General features: G+C 32.9%; 1 protein-coding gene across 1 annotated transcript in view; it reads right to left on the bottom strand.

Annotated features, from left to right (window-relative positions):
• Positions 1 to 7,195: 7,195 nt before the first annotated feature.
• LOC101897616 (LIM/homeobox protein Lhx2) overlaps positions 7,196 to 18,470 on the bottom strand; it is a 151,298-nt gene continuing 140,023 nt past the window's right edge. The window contains exons 3-5 of the mRNA XM_020035276.2: positions 17,291 to 17,604; positions 17,096 to 17,221; positions 7,196 to 10,277 (exon numbers count right to left, since the gene is read on the bottom strand). Of these exons, the coding sequence (XP_019890835.1) occupies positions 9,953 to 10,277; positions 17,096 to 17,221; positions 17,291 to 17,604 (765 nt within the window). The 3' untranslated portion in view covers positions 7,196 to 9,952. The remainder of the gene's footprint in view (positions 10,278 to 17,095; positions 17,222 to 17,290; positions 17,605 to 18,470) is intronic.

Genomic DNA, 18,470 nt, shown 5'->3' on the forward strand with positions numbered 1-18,470 from the left:
AATAAAACAACAATATAATGGAAAGGAATTGTTTCTATAATTTAGTTTCGGAGCTTATTTTGATTATATTTGTACTCAACATAGGGAAGTTATTTTAAAATGTTCTTAAGAATTTCTCATTTTATTTTTTGCCCATTTATGTTAAAACACACACACACGAAAATTTACTAAATAAGTCGCTCATTAAATATGTAATTTTCCCTATATTTCCCTATATATACAATTCATTTTATTAAAATACGAATTTGCCCCAATCAGGCAATTTCATAAACAAGAAATATAAGCCTACCTTTATATTTCTTGCAATGAGTTCTCTGCCAAACCTTTGCTCTCCTCCCATCTATTCGATCAAAAACGTAAACAAACACTCGCACACTCACGACGACGGCAGCAGCGACGTTCACACGAACTCTCACACAACAAACGAACGTACACATATCGGACGGCAACACATAAAGGAAGAAATTTCTTCACAAATTTACATTTGAAATTTTCAGCAAATCCTCAATCAATTTTATACAAATATCTTTGGAAAACAACACTGTAATGTTTAAATGTTACTTTTACACAAAAAAGAACACCATATCATGTATATTACTGTTAAATGTGTAAATGAATTGGAACAATTTGACGAACAACCGAAACCGATAAGAAATAGAAACTAACTAATTAGAAATGTCACTCTCCAAAACAAAACGAAAAGGAGAAGGAGATAGTATTGCCATGCTTTTGAAATGATCATTGCAATGTGGGAAGCCATTTAACGGAATAAATTTAACATATTTGAAAATGAAAAATTTTGAAAAAATGCCACATGGCTTAAAATGTGTCTCATTGAAATAACGGTTTTAGACCCTAGTTCCGATTTAGGTATCTGATTTAGTCCACACTTGGTATATAGTATATATTAATTCAAACTTAGCTCGAGATCAGTGATGATGACAATATAGGCTCAATCCATCAAATACCTTCCCACAAAGAGTCAACATTTGGAATAATTATAACACGTTTAAAATGTGAAATAAGAGACCAATTGTCTCCAAATTTCGCACACCTCAATATTTTTATCAACACAATATCTGGTGTGAATATATTTCTGGTCATTGAACATTGGCTAGGGTTATACATCTGTCGGAAAAACAGACTGATACTGTTTAAGTAAGAATTGTCTCCATTTATTTGAAATGGAATCGTGGTGCAGTTTGTTGCAACACTTATCGTATTGTACATTCGTTGAAATCTGTTTACTACTTCTTATTGCAACATTGATATTTCAATGTCAGATTTCAACGAATTGGCGCTAAAGCTACCACCTTAGGGCAGTCTGTCTTTGTGATTCCGTCTTTGCTATCGGTTGAGTGTTCGTTCTCAACACTGTAAACATTACACGTTCGTGTGTAATTACTAAGGTAAATTTGGTTACCTATTGATAATAATATCAATAAAGAATTCTTTAATTTAACTTGCAAGAAACTAAAACGATCGTGTTTTATTTCTATTTGTCTACACCCCTTTATCGGAGCGCAATTTCGGCGCATTAACAGATACTTTTTAACTCGTTTAATTCAAAATTAATAATTGCGACGACCACCGACTTTTTACTACTAGCAGGATATTTCTTTGCAGAAATTTCAAAAATGCATTACATTTGATTTTAGTCATCTTGAGTTTGTATTTGAAAAATATTTAAGAAATAAAAAATTTGACACAGAGAAGTTATTTAAATATTCTCTTAAGAATTTCTATTTCATTATTTTTCTCATCTATAACAAAGCACACAAAAAATATTACTAATAATTCATTCATGAAATATTAAAATTTCCCTATATTTTCCTAAATATACAATTCATTTTATTAAAATATCTATTGGTCCCGGAAATCATTATTTTTTCTGGTTGGTGACTGAAATCTAAGGAAGTAAAATCCCACGCCATAAAATCTCGTTTCCACCTGTATGCAATTTAATTGCGTTTGTTTACCTATATTCTGATTTTTTCCCGAAAACTTATATTTAACCCTTTCAGTGTCAATGAAAATTTTTGTCGAGATAAAAATCTGAAATTCCGTACTAATTTACTAAAATGTGCTCAGAAATTCGAAAACGAAACTAATAGAATAGAACTGCAATATTTTTAAATAGCGAACGTGTCTGTTATTACAAAATATCAAAAATAACGGTTCGTAAGAAAAACAAAAAATGGCAAAGAAAGAGAGTACTTTTAAATGTCAAATATATTTGACAAAAACACTGAAAGGGTTAATAATTTATACAGAAAAATTACATCAATGAGCATTACCTTCATTAATATTCCTTGCATATTCCATCTATTCGATCAACAACGTAAACAAATACTCGCGCACTCACGATGACGACGACAACGACGCGCACACGAACTCCCGCACAATATACGAACGTACACATATCGAACGGCAACACATAAAGGAAGAAATTTATTCACAAATTTGCTTTCATTTTTTCGACCATCCACAATCAATTTGATGCAAATATCTTTGGAAAACCACACTTCGATGTTCAAATGTTACATTTTCACAAAATTAACAACACATTATCACGTTAGTTGTAATTAAATTTGTAAATAAATTGGAACAATTTCACGACTGACCATACCCGATGAGAAATAGAAAATAACTAATTAGAAACAACACTCTCCAAAACATAACAAAAAGGAAAAAAAGATAGTATTGCCATGCTTTTGAACTGATCATTACAATGTGGGAAGCTATTTAACCCCAAAAGTTTTCGTTTTTAGATAATTTTGGTACAAAATTATATTTACGGGAGTAAGCTGAATGTTGAAAACCTTATAATTTGAAAATGAAAAATGTTTAAAAGTGCCACATGGCTTAAGACGTGTCTCATTGAAATAACGGTTTAAACCATATTTTTCAGGACAATTCGTTTCAGGACAGGAGAGTCTTCGCTTTAGTCCAAACTCGGTATATGGTAATATTAATTCAAACTTAGATCGAGATCAGTGATGAACACCCAACAAAAGGTCAAAATTTTCAAAAAAAAAAAAAAATAATTAAATTCATAGAAAGAGAAGGATCATTAGATTTTCTGCAAACTTTGCAAATCCCAATATTTTCGTTAGTGCTAGGCCAGGTGCTAAATGGACAGTGTCGGATTAATCCATCAAGTACCTCCCCAACAAAGAGTCAACATTTGAAATAATTATAACTCGTAACAAATGTGAAATAAGAGACAAACCTCAATATGTCTATCAACACAATATCTGGTGTGAATATATCGGTTCACTCTTTCTGGTCATCGAACATTGGCTAGGGTTAAACATCTGTCGACTGATACTTTTTAACTCGTTTAATTCAAAATTAATAATTGCGACGATCAGCGACTTTTTGCAGTTTCTTTGCAGAAACTTTAAAAATGCATTACATTTGATTTTATTCACATTGAAAGTTTTTTTTTTTTTTTTTTTTGAAAAATATTTAATAAATAAAAATTCGACACAGAGAAGTTATTTTAATATTCTCTTAAGAATTTATGTTTCATTATTTTTATCATCTATAATGAATCACACAAATACTAAATAATTCATTAATGAAATATTAAAATTTCCACATATTTTCCTAAATATACCATTCATTTCATTAAAATACCTATTGGTCCCGGAAATCAATCCTTCTTTTGGTTGGTGACTGAAATCTAAGGAAGTAAAATTCCAAAGATTTCTTCTCCAATCGTCCAATTTTATAAACAGAAAAATTATAACATTGAGCATTACCTTCATTAATATTTCTTGCAATGACTTTTCTGCCAAACCATTGCTCTCCTACCATCTATTCGATCAACAACGTAATCAAATACTCGCGCACTCACGATGACGACGGCAACGACGCGCACACGAACTCTCGCACAATATACGAACGTACACATTATCGAACGGCAACACATAAAGGAAGAAATTTTTTCACAAATTTGCATTCATTTTTTTCGACAATCCACAATCAATTTGATGCAAATATCTTCGGAAAACCATACTGCAATGTTTAAATGTTACGTTTTCACAAAATTGTCAACACAATATCACTTTGGTTGTAATTAAATTTGTAAATAATTGGAACAACTTCACGACCGACCGAACCCGATGAGAAATAGAAAATAACTAATTAGAAACGACATTCTCCAAAACATAACAAAAAGGAGAAGAAGATAGTATTGCCATGCTTTTCAACTGATCATTATGATGTGGGTAGCCATTTAACTGCAAAAGTTTTTGGACTATTATGGTATTATCATGATAGAAAAATACAGGATGATAATCAAATAATTTTTCATTCAAAATTTAGAATTTTCAAAATTATTTAACAGCTTACTGTACCAACAGCTGTATTGATGCGCCTACATATATCATTTTATCATGGGTATTATGTTATAATCAGTAGATTGGATATTTACGTGAGCGGTCCAATAATTAAAGCGAATATGATTTTATATCATTCTCCAAGGGAAAAGAATTAACGTTTAATTAAATTTCTTGCAAATTCGGGAACAGAGCACTTGCTATCCATTGGTAGGTCTTAGCGACTAATTTTATTTCGCCGCTAACTCACTAACAAATTTCATTAAAAAATTGTTTTTATCTGTAAATATCTTTAACTACAGTAGTTAGAGAATTGCGCGCTACTGATTGAAAATAATATAGAAATTTCGGTTCTGCATTTTCACTATTGCTGAACAGATATTTTTATATTCTTTCCTAATATTCTATCTTTCTTATTAAAAATCATGGCAATAATGTCACCTGATGTTTTGTTTTCTTTTAGAGAGTGCTATTCTCATTAGTTATTTTATATTTCCCTTTAGATTATTCCATATTTAATGACAAAATTAATATGATATTGTGTTATTATTTTGGTCAAAATATGACTCTTAAACATTGCAGTTTATTTTTCCAAAGACATTTTTATTAATAGCGGAAAAAATGAAAAAATTTACAAGAAATATCTTCCTTTATTGGCCGCTGTTCATCTGTGTGAGAGTTCGTGTGCGAGTCGTCGTGAGTGCATGAGAATGAGAGATGAGCGAGAGTATTTTTTTGCAAGGCATATTAATGAAGGTGAGTTCCCACAATTGTAATTTTTCAGTTTATTTATTCTACGTAATAAAATGTTGGTTTATGTATTTAAACAAGTGGGGTAAAAACCTAAAGAATCAGAATAGTGGGAGGGCTTAAATTTCCAATTCAATTGCATATACATCAAATAAATCCTCATAATGGGAGTAACGGTTTTTTTTTTTTTAATTTGCTTAAGATCCTTCAAAATGGTGGAGGGCATTAAAAGTTCGTCCCGGCCGAACTTAGCTACTTTTTTTATCTTTTTTTATTATTTTATTTAGTAGTTACCCTTTACCATACATAGTAAGGTAACTCAATAGCTCATCGAAATAATAATTTAGGTCGTAAAAAGTTTATTTAGCCCTGTCTGTCTGTTGTAATCACTCAATAGACCCAATAGCATGTCATAGAAAGCTAAGATTTAGCATCAAGTTGTATTTTGTCTGCAGGCAAGTCAAGTTCGAAGATGAGCTATATCGGTCTACGGTTTCGTATAGCCCCCATATAATTGTATCTTTCCATATTCTGTATTTTGATGATTTTAGCATCAGTTTCTAGCCATGCATACCCATATTAGAAATTACTAAAAATTCGGTATTTGAACTTCGTAAGCTGTACTTATTGATTTTGTTCTAGTTTTTATTCTATGGATGGTATTATACTTATTGGGGTAGTTTAAGAATAAAAACACATCGGTTATCTCAACAACTCTTTAATAACTATTTTATTTAATATTAGTTCAAAAAACAATAAAAGGAATTCAATTTCAACAAGGTCGGTTTGCCACAACTGTGGTGTTGAAGATTTCATGAGCAACTATAGTTTGATATAACCAATCATCTTTGCTTTTTAGGGCTGCTTTTTTCTCTAGAGAACTTATATGTGTTTTGTTTTTGCAATTTATTTTCGTTTTGGTGTTTGAAGTGGTTGATATCCAGATGACTTTTCAACCAATTTGAAGTTAGTTGTAGAATAATGCATTTATAACTAACGATTTTCTCAACTGGTTGAAAAATGCCCCGCTGGTAAGTTAGTAAATGCATTATTCTACAACTAACTTCAAATTAGTTGAAAAGTCATCTGAATATCAACCAGTAGTGGTTACTTTGCTTTTTGATCTCCAGATGACTTTTCAACTAATTTGTTGTTGGTTGTAGAATTTATAACTAACGATTTTCTCAACTAGTTGAAAAAAGTCTTGCAGGGTAACTTTTGCTTTTTTCTTTGTTGCCTCTTGTCAGAGTTACCATCTCTCGTCTTATTTGTTAGCGACGGTGACGGAGATGCCACTGTATATTAGCTCTGTCATTCCGTTTGGAACTCCTCGAAATATTTATTATAGGGGCCAATCGTAATATGTATTGCATCTTCTGATTAGAGGATTGATTTTGCGCCACCTTGTATTTGATTTATGTTTTTATTTTATTATTCATTTTTTTTTTTAATTAATTGCTGCAATATTTCCTATTTTACTTGATTTCAAATAAAACACAATGAATTAAATTTTCTAGAATAATTTTTATTTTATTTTTATATTATTTTGTTGAATTGTTTGTTTTTTTTTTTTCTTTTCATTTGTTTTTTTTTCTTTTTGTAATTTTTAAATTCTTTCATATTTTCGTATTTCAGTTTGTATTCCTTTGTTGCTGGTTTTGTTTTTTTGTTGTTGTTGTTGTAAGAATGTAATACAATATTTTGATTTATTTTGACAAGTATTATTCTATGTATGTTATGACATTTTGTCTTTTGTATTCATCTCTTCTTCGGATCTCTTCTGCGATGATAATAAAAATTATGTCCTTGCAATCAATGATTGAATTTTGTTTGTTTTTTTTTCTTTTGTAGATTGATTTAGAAAAGAAATCAATGACACATACAATTATTAATTTTTTCTTCTTCTTTTTTTTAATTTAATAACTTTGGTTGTTGTTCTTATTTCTGCTTCGTTTACTGCTATTTGAGCGTTTCTCTTTTTTTCTTTTTGTGGCTTATCAATTAAAATGTTATGGATGGGGGTTGGGGGTGGACAAGGATGGGAGCACATTTTTATGTGATATTTAAATACGGCATATGGTATATTTTGTATATATATATTTTTGTGTAAGACATATTTTCACTATTTTGTAATTTAATTTAATTTTTAATGATTATTTGTTTTGTAATATTTTAATAATGAGGAGAAAGGGAGAGAGAGAGATAGATACGGAAACAAAACAAAAACTTAAGATGGAGATGACTAAGTATGGAATAATAGGCTTTTCTATGCGAAAATGGTTTGCCTGCCATATTACTTCCTAAATTTTTTTAACATAACTTATGAGAGAATATTTTTTTGGGGGGTGGGGTTTTCTTAAAAAGGTTTCAATAGAATAATGTTTTAATGACTTTTTTCACAAATTAGCCTCACACTAAACTAAACTTAGGAAATAATCAACAATCAGATCGTAGTATTTTTTTTATTATTTTTTGTTGTTTTTTTTTTTCTTATTCGTTTCCTTTTTTAAAATTATTTATAGTTAGCAGAACAAATTTTCTAAAATTATAAATTATACATTATAAAAAATACAGTATTTTTTTGAGCAAAATTTATTTTTTTTTAGTTTTACTGCCAAGGGCAGTTGGATTTTTTTCTTAATTTCTGTTTTATTATAAGTTGTATGTTATATAATAAATTAAATTAAACTATTTACAAGTTCACGATGTTTTTCTTTCTTTTCTGGGGAAGTACGAAAATTGTTGTTTTTTTTCTTTTTATAAATTATAACTTACACATACATAGTATTATTTTTTTTTAATTTAACATAAAATAATAATAATTTACAAGTCTTTTGTTTTTAAGAATTAACAAAATTATAACAAAACTTAATTACAAAATATATAAACTATATAAACATTATTTTACAGGGGGTTTTGTTTACAAAAAAAAAAAAATTGGTAAATAAAAGAAAATTACCATCAAATTGTGGGGAAATGTACAAAGCATATCGGTGGGAGAATGACTTTTATGGGGAGAGGGGGAGAGAAAAAAATTATGGATGGAAAATACATTTTGAATTTGTAAGGCATACAGTTTTATGTTAAAGAGGAATTGAAGATAAAAATATTTGGCAACTCTACCAGGGTTCATAATTTTTAAAAATCATCTTCGGCAAATATTGAAAAACAAGCTCGGGGTAAAGCTATTGAAATTGCAAAAAGTGCAAGAACTTACACAGCATCGGAAAGAAAATAGACTCAAAAGAGCTAAAGAGTTGCTTCGCTTGGCCAAAAGTGGTGAACTGCCGAATTTAGTTTTCTCCAATGAGAAAACATTCGTTGTCTAGCAGTTTGTAAACAAACAAAATGATCGTGTTTACTTGCCAAAGAGGTCAGCTGAAAATATGCACCTTCGGTTGGCCACCAGAACTCAAGCGCCGCCGACATGGTGATGGTGTGGGCCGCCGTAATAGCCGATGGTCGCTCTCCGCTCGTATTAATTGACCATGGCATCAGAATAAATGACGAATATTCTCGCGAAAATATTCTGGAGGGTGTATAAAGGCTTGGGCACGCAAACATTTTGACCGTAGACCTAGGGCATTCCAACAGGACTCAGCACCATCGCCATCACTCAGCACGCACCACCCAAGGATGGTTACAAAATGAGGTTCCTCGCTTCATTTCCAGCGCATAATGGCCACTAAAATCTCCAGATACCAATCCGTTGGGCTATTGTGTCTGGAGTATTTTCGAAAGCAAGGTTGGCACTACAAAATACTAAAGTGTCGATCACCTCAAGCAAGCGCTTGGCCGGGAATGGCCCAAATACCGCAAAGCAACATTCGGGCAGCGTGTGACAGTTTCAATGCCCGTTTGAAGGCCATAATTCGTGTCGAAGGTGACCAATTCGAACAAATCTAAACTTATTCTAAAATTTGATGCTATTTCCGACATTTTTTGCTTACATCCAATAAAATTGAAAGAAAAAAAATGTAAAAATTATGGAGTTTGACTTTGTTGCAGTTCTTTTTTATCTCACCCTGTACACAGCAAATTATGACCAAATTTGAATATTTAACATAGAACTGTATGCATATACAAAACAAAAAAAAATAATTTTTGCAAAATCATGTTTTAAATGAAAAATAATTATTTTCATTCTTCTATCGAATGCTCTCCTTTTTAGGTTCCCATTCTTTATTCAGGGAAAAGGAGTAAATCTTTTGGCACAACATTTTGTTTTATTTCTAAATCGAAAGACAATTTTTTTTTCGAAATAGAATTGCACATTTCATTAACAAAAAAAAATTAAGAAATTCGAGTATTGTCCAAAGGATTTTTTTTTTGGAGTAATTGTCAGAACAAAATACATTTTTTTTCAAAGAAATAAATTTACAAAACCAAAAAAAAATCACAAATTATTTTCAAGATATTACACATTACATACATCAATACATATTATATCCTAGAATCATTGGGTAATCTTGAAAAATAATACAAAATAAAGGATACATGCAATGACATTTGTTTTTTTTTTTTTCTATACTTCGTTGCAAAAGAGAACAAAAATTGAAAACAGAAATTCAAAATTCATTTTTGTTTTTCCATATTTAAATTCCATTATTTACGTGTTTGCATCTCACACACACTCACATGTAACATTCAAACGAAAATTCTGCATACGCACACTCTCTCTTACATACACACACACATACACATATGGAGGGGCTGCGCTGGGCTTAAAATCATTTCATCTTTCTTCCATTCTCTACTTCTTCTTTGTCATTCTTGCTCTAAAATTTTCTTTGGTAATGTCCACGATTCATCCAATAATGCCGTCTATGGTTGTGGCCCATGGAAGTCGTTATATTTTAGCTTGAAGCCCCTAATGAATTTTTCATATGAGCTCCAGCACCGGCACCAAAGGGCGAATTGCCCGGACCTGTTTGCGGTCCATTGTTGTTCAAATCGCCCGGTGTTCGAGGACCATTGGCACCGCCGGCACCCATCATACCACCGGGGCCAGCGCCAGCCGCACCACCCCCAGCCCCAGTCGGCGAGTCCTGGGCAATGGAGTTGACATGACGCTTCAGCATAGGATGATTTGCCATCGAGGCAAAGACCAGACGTTCTTCGTAATCATACTCGCAGAGTATTTTGTTTTCGCACAAATAGAAACGGTCACCAACACAGAATCTGTAATGAAAGAAAAAAAGAGAAGAGACAGAGACATGAGTTACATGGAAACATATTTAAAAATGCTTAAATTTCCGGTTGCCGGAAAAACTTGTTTTTTCTTGTTTTTAAGCAAATGCATTTAAATGTAAAATTGGTGTTTTTTTGTATTTCTTTTTCAATACTTAAAAAATAAAAAAAAAATAACTTGTTATTATATTAAAAAATGTCCCCAGTTGTTTTTTCTGCAAAGGAAATCGAAAAAGTCAACTCTGATGAAGGTGCTTGCATTTTATATCTACGCCATCATCAGCGCCATTGTTATACTGATGGCAACTTCCGGTTGTGGCAAAAGAAATCAACGGTACCAACAATGCATTGGTAACGCGGAACAAATGAGTGTACCTAATTTAAAGACGTGGGATGAAATTACTGCAAACTAGTCCAATAACGAGGTATATTCTTTTCTTGTCCTCTTTAAAAGAAGAAATTAACACAGAAATTAAGATAATTGAAAAGAAGCAAATATGTCAACATTTAGATGACAATCCTTCAGAATCATCCACTCAAATATCATACCTCCATTAGGATTTGCAAAGTTGGAACAAAATCGGACTATCCTTTCCTTTCTGTGCAGTAAAATATTTTTTTTAATTTCGACCTTTTGTGGGGAAGGTACCAGAAGGAGGCGACCGATATTGATATTATTAGATAATATTACGATATGCCAAGTTTGGACGAAATCGGATACTCCCTTCCAGAGTTATCGTGCGCACCAGCCATCTAGACAGACCGACGGACGGACATATCATATATCGACTCCAAATGTCCTGAAACGGATTTGGTCAAAAGAGACCTGGGGTCTTAAACCGTTATTTCGATGAGGCACGTTTTGCCCGTATCAATTGAGGGTATGATAAAGCAACCAATCAAGAATGCTGAAACTAGTCGTTCACAATCATATTTTCAAACTTCTATGTGCTCCTTAGACTTGTCAGTATCAAACACGAATTCTAACATTGGAAATTAGTTAGTTCACGTTGCTTAATTTTTGTAAACAAAACACTAATTGCACAACAAATAGGGTACACAAGGTAAGAAAAAAAACTCGCTCGCGTTGCCATCTTCGTAATTATTTATCCTCAATTATTCACGATTGGAGGACAGATTTTTTGGAAAAAAAAACGATGAGAATAGATGCATCAACACTTGGGAACATTGACATGTCAAAAAATTTTAAATGTCTTTTCAAACATAAGTAGATTTTTATATGTTTTCTTATATGACGTCATTCGCAGGTTATTATAATACGCGTTTTTCAATAATATCTTCAAATTTAAATAATTTTTCGTCCTACATTTTAAATTCCAAAATTAGTTTGACAGCAGTTGTGTCGATGCGTCTACCTATATTCTTCTACCATGCCAAGACATTTCAAAAATAGTAAATTGTGACTGAAAGTCGTCGTCTGTTACCATTAGAGTTCTGATTTATTCTTGTGCAATCAGTTTGAGAACTTTTTTTATTGTCGAAATCAGGAACGAATTTCAAGATGGAAGATTATTCCAGTTTTAGCTCGTTTGCTCGCTTTTATGGCGGAAAAATTGTTTTATTTTGACAAATCAGCTGATCGCTTGCAGGTTTCTACAGGCATGTCGTCTGTTTATATTTTACATTTTTCTTTGCAAAATATTGATATTTGTTAAATTGACAATTAAAAAAAAAAATGTGTACTATAATTACTGAAACATATAAATCACATATGTACAATGTAAACGTGATATTAGATCTTGTATTCTTTCACCGCAGACTTATTTCGATATATATTTTTTTCTTCAAAAATATAACAATGCCATTCCCGTATGTCATATAAAACAATGACATCTACTTCCTATTCGCCTCTAGGCCCTCCAGTTTCTGTACTGAATTTTAAAAAAATCCGCAATGAATGAGTTATATTCAATATGTTATCGAATATATAAAATTTATAAGAATATTGAATTTCCTGAAGTGTTTACATGGCCGGCCAATTGTTGTAACTGCCAATGAAAAATAATATGAATGCAGTTATTTTTTCCAAAGAGTATTGACTTTATGGCCTTGTAAATGTTGGAAAAAATGATTTTATATTTTTGCTTTTCGTGCATTGACGAATGTTGTCTAATTAAAAATGCATTTAAAAGCTCGGCATGGATGCATACAATATGCATATGCATATTTAAGATATTTGTTTCGCAAAAATAAAAATCAATGGTGGAAAAATAAAAAGAAAATGCGAATTGGTGGCCAATGGCTGGCCAAAGCCGCAGCAAGCCACGAAACTGTAGACATTTAAAAAAAGTCACCAACAACGTGTGTATTTCCACATGTGTGTGTGTATTTTAAATGTTGGAATATGCAAATAAATATCAACTTGCATTTCCTCCATTCCATTGTTTTCTCCGCTGGAGAACTAATCAATTTTTAAAAAATTAATTCAATTGCCAAAAAATCATTGAAGCTTGCCCTCCCCCATGTCACCCCAACGGCCATTTGCTGAGATTTATGCCAGCAACATACGTAAATACCTATGTAAGCCAAAGCACCTGGTGATCAGAATGGACCAGGAGCTGCTGACTGCCAGCCAGCCATCCAGTCAGCCTGATGGCATTAAATGTTTACATGTTGTATGCAAATGTGTAAACGACCTCCCAGTGGCGGATGGAGGACAGTGGACTTTTTTGTATGGTATGTAAAATATGTCGAGCGGAAATGTGACGTTTGTGTTTATTATGGCCAACACAAAAAAGGCCAAAAAAAAGAAGAAAACCAAAAAATAAAAATTGTAACAAGACCATGAGATTGTTGCTTTTTTCCGCATTGACATTTGTGGTGTTTTTCATAATTTCCTGTTGATGTTGTCCTCTTGACGTTTTCCTACTCATCATCATCGTTGTAGTCGTCGTCATCACCGTCATCATCAATGGCCACATATCTCAGTTATTGATATCATAAAGTGTTGATTGAAATTTCTGTAAAACACATTGACTCCAGGCATCAGAATTTTCCAACCCAAGGTATGAGGTATAACAGCCCTGAAGTTAAGTTTTGGGGAGCCAAAAAATGGGAAACGGAAGCACCCGCAGCTTTATGCCGCAAACAATTTTTGCTCATGTGGCTGCGTATTTTTTTTTTTTCTATTTTTTTTAATGGTACCTCACATACACCAGGTTTAAGGGATAAAAAACGCAACTCAGAAAAGTAACTTTTTGTTGGAAAAACGATTCGAATCCTGGTGGATAAAATGCAGTCTTTATCTGTTGTTTCAACTTTTTTCCCGCTTTGCTTTCTTTTTTGTCAATAGAAGCAGGTAACTATTTTTTGTTCTCCGGTTTTGCTATTTGATTCTCAACCAGCCAGTTTGTGGTGTTAGCTGCCATTAAATTGCTCCTCTTCCGCTTTGCAAGTTTTCATGATGGGCACAGGTGCTCGTTGGAACATTTCTCCCATTTTCCTCCATGGAACATTATTTGAGTTTGCCAAGTGTTGTTTTTCTGGTTGACTTTTAGTTTTTTTGCGTCTTTTTTTCCATCGCTCGCTTTGCATTGTGTTTTGAAAGATAAACATGAACACAAACACACACACACCCACCCATTTTTTCAATGGATCAAAAAGTTGTAAATTGAGGCTGGCAGAGCAGGAGTTAAAGGCATCCCGTGTTTTATAAGTTAAATGTTGACTATTGAAATCTGGCAGTTTTGCAACAAACATAAATCACCCAAAGACCCAAACAACAGAAAAAAGGAACACTTGAACAATTGAAATAAATCCCTTTGTAAGTCCTTGTTTTAAGTCGAAAAGCAAATGAAGCTTGGTATGATATTGGCAGTAAATATTATTTGCAATTTGTTAAATTTTCGGTAACAGGGAATACAAATAATTCAAATTTTCATTTTTTCCAAAACCTCTACACATTTTTTATTATTATCACTATTAATAAAGCTATTGATATTGTCAAATCATGTAAACGAATAGAAATTTATAGATTACCAATGAATATTGATTTGTTTTAATATAAAAACGCCTCAAAGTATGCTTCAATTTACGCAGTAAATGCAATTGCTAAGATCAGTGGGCAACAAATCATTAAGTTTGAGTTGGCAACTCATAAATGCTGCATGGCCACTTGTCAACTCGAAAAAATGAATTTAGTACAGTTAGGCTGCGTTTATATTAAATCTGTCTTAACCGAATATAAAAAACACGTAAAAAAGTGTCGGTCGGTTTTGCCGACAGATGTATACCCTCAGCCAATGTTCGATTATTTAAAAATATTTTGACTTCTGTTACGAATTTTCAAACTCTTGACCCTCTATGGAGTGGGCTTTGGAAGAATGGGCCAATATTGTCCATTTCTGATTTGTTTCGCAATTAATTACAGATAAAAGTATTGAAATTTGTGTCCCTTCTTGGGTGAGGTACCAGAGGGTGTTGCAGACATATTGTGAATTTGTATGTGTGAATTTTGAAGAGAGTTTGATTCTTATATTGCGTTCTTTGAGCGTTTTGTTTTTCAAAATCTTGAACCCTATGTGGAGCAGGTAGCAAAAGGAATGGTCCGATCTTTACCATATTTATAACAGATATTGTGTTGATGGAAATATTTTAAATATACCATGTCTGGAATGGAATCGGATGTTGATTTCGCTTTTTATGAGCTTCATGGATATTCAAAATTTTGAGCATTTGTGAGGGAGGTACCAGAAGGAGCGGACTCGCAACTGCTCTAGCAGTGACGCAAATATTAGGATTTGCAAAGTTGGAGCAAAATCGGATTATCGTTCCTCTTCCTGTGCAGAACATATATTTTTTGAAAATTTCGATCTTTTGTGGGGGAGGTACCAGAAGGAGTGGACCGATATATTTCATCTTAACACCAGACCTTGGGTTAATAAAAATATTGTGATGTGTGAAATTTGAAGACAATCAGACTCTTACATCGCATTTTATAAGAGTTATAATTATTCAAAATTTTGACCCCTTGTGGGGGAGGTACTTGATGGAGTGGACCGATATTGTCCATTTTCGCACCTGACCTAGAACTGATGCAAATATTAGGATTTGCAAAGTGGGACCAAAATCGGATTATCGTTTCTCTTCCTGTGCAGAAAACATATTTTTTGAAAATTTCTATCTTTTGTGGAGGAGGTACCCGAAGGAGTAGACCGATATATTCCCTCTCAGCATCAGACCTTGGGTTAATAAAAATATTGGAATGTGTGAAATTTGAAGACAATCGGAATCTTACACCACACTTTTGACACTTTGTGGGGAAGGTACTTGATGGAGTGGACCGATATTGTCCATTTCCGCACCTGACCTAGAACTGACGCTAATATTAGAATTTGCAAAGTTGAAGCAAAATCGGATTATCGCTTCTTTTTCTGTACAGAAAATATATTTTTTGAAAATTTCGAGAGGTACCAGAAGGAATGGGCCGATATTGCACTCGATCTAAGTTTGACAATAATTTTACGATGTACCAGGTTTTTACCAAATCGGATACTCCCTTCGAGAGTTATCGTGCGCACCAGGCTGACGGACGGACGGGCATCGCTAGATCGACTCCAAATGTCCTGAAACGGATTTGGTCCAAAGAGAGCTAGGGTTTACTTAAAAAGTCTAAAAATCGACGTTAAATTTGCCTGCGCCAAAATCGCAAAAACTACTTTTTGCAATCGATTTTCGATTTCGAGGTCAACGATTTGTTATACCCTCAGCCATATGGCATTTGATACGGTCAAAACGTGACTACTCGAAATGACGGCTTTAGACCCTAGGTCTCTTTTGACCAAATCCGTTTCAGGACATTTGGAGTCGATCTAGCGATGTCAGTCCGTCTGTCTGGCTGGCTTGCAATCAAATGCAAGAATCTACTAGGTTTGCTATTTTATCTGAACAGCCTTAATATTAGGTAGGCCTTACAAATACGAGTTGCCAACCAACTTCCGAGATTAAGGACTGATAAAATGACAAGTTTTTTAGGTTAAGATTTAAAATGCTATATTATTGCATGAATGGTGAAGTAATAAAACCAAAAAATCGAGTGTTTGGAAATACAATTATTTCTCTGAATTGGTGCAAAATACTTAGGCTTAATACCACAATTGTTGTTTTTTTTTTATAAAAACAAAGTTTATTTATTAGTGGAGAGAGGTTTTTATTTTTTATTTCTCTGTCTAAAATTATAAATTCACTTTTTCATAGCATTTTAATTTCAAAAAAAAAAAATAAATACAAATATGTTGTAAATATTTCAAAAATTCCCCGAATAGAAATAAAAGAAATTTATTTACACTAAAACAAATATAAGAATCAATAAAGAAACTACCCAACTTCCCACCCTCTCTGGAATATAAAAATGTATTACATCCCCTTAAAAATACCAGTTTACATTCGCATCCCTCTCCTAAACAAACTCAAGTGTCGTTTTGGGTATTGAATGCATAAAAGATTAACCAAACAATGGGGGTTTTTGTATCTTTTACTACGCGACCGAGAGAGAAAAAAGGTTAAAGGAAACCCTTTTCGAAAATAAACGGGTTAAAGATGAAAAGATTTCCCAAACATTAAGGTAATCTACACGACAGATATTGGCAATTTTGGAGGTAAATAAAAATAAATAAAACATGATTCTTTTTTAAACAAAAAAAACACTTGCTGCCTTTTTTTATCAATATGTTATTTGTGCGATAATTGTCTTCAAGGGTGTAATAAAAATAAAATTTTATTATCCCTCAGATGGGGGGGCTAATAATAAATTTGTATATTTTGGGGTTAAATTTGTTTCTTATCCTTACCTGTGATTACACTGTTGACAGGCAAAACATTCCAAATGATAGACATTAGTGCGGGCTCGCATGACCATTTCAAATGCCGGTATTACTTTACTACAGGCAGCACAGTAGCCAGTGTTGCCAAACAACCTAAAAGAAATTGATTAAAATAGAAGGATTAGCATTATAAATTAATAGAGGGTTTCTTTGGCGACATACCTTAAGTAATCTCTTTTGCAGAGCATTAAATTGCCTTTGGTGTAGAGGGTTGAACCCACCTCACCCAGGCGACAATCACAACAGCCACATTTCAGGCAATCCTCGTGCCACAGCATATCTAAAGCTCGTAATAAATATCGGTCCTGTATATGTTTGCCACAGCCGGCGCACAGCTGACTACCATTGTTGTTGTTGTTATTGGCCGCTGCCGTTATGCTATTGCTGTTGGCATTGTTGCTTTGATTGTTGTTGGTATTTTGTAAGTTATTGGGACCCACATTGGGCTCAGTTTTTGTTATATCCATCGTCATCATCTGAAAGGAGATAAAGGAGAATGGGAAATTAGTTAAAGAACAGAAATTGATATTTCTAGGATTATTTGAATTTTTTAAAAAATTCATAGAAAATAGACACAAAATTTTGGATTTGAGTTTTAAAAATCAATTGATAACATTTTTTTCAAAATAATTTGGACTACTCCAGCCTGCTAGAATGTAAAAGTTTTTACTTCGATAACCGATCTTCCGATTGCAGAAATAATAGATTCTTGCAGGTTCCGGAACAGAGCAGTAATCAGCCAAGGTTCGATTTTTTTTAACATATTTTGACTTTTGTTGTGATTATTCAAATTGCTTCCCTCTTTGGAGTTAGTTCCGAAGGAATCGGCCAATATTGTCCACTCCGTATTAGACCGAAATAAATATGATATAAATATTTCGGATTTGAAATTCGTTTTGGTTATTCAGAACTTTGATCCATTGTGGGGGAAGTACCGGAAGGAATGGTCCGATCTCTACTATCTTTACAATAGATCTTGTGTTGATAGAAATATTGAGATGTGGCAAGTTTGAATGGAATCGGATATAAATTTCACATTCTATGAGCTTCATGGATATTCAAAGTTGTCATCCTTTGTGGGGGAGGTACCAGAAGTAGTGGTCGGATATATCCCATCTTCATATCAGACCTTGAGTTAATAAAAATATTCTGATTCGTATAATATTAAGAGAACCGAATGCTTATTTCGGACTTTATGATCGTTTTGTTCATTCAAAACGTTGACCCTTTGTGGGGGAGGTACCAGAAGGAATTGTCCGATCTCTACCATCTTTATAAGAGATCTTGTGTTGGTGAAAATATTACGATGTACCTAATCTGAAGGGAATCGGATGTTAATTTA

Source organism: Musca domestica, unplaced genomic scaffold (assembly GCF_030504385.1).
Source record: "Musca domestica strain aabys unplaced genomic scaffold, Musca_domestica.polishedcontigs.V.1.1 2, whole genome shotgun sequence".
Taxonomy (NCBI): domain Eukaryota; kingdom Metazoa; phylum Arthropoda; class Insecta; order Diptera; family Muscidae; genus Musca; species Musca domestica.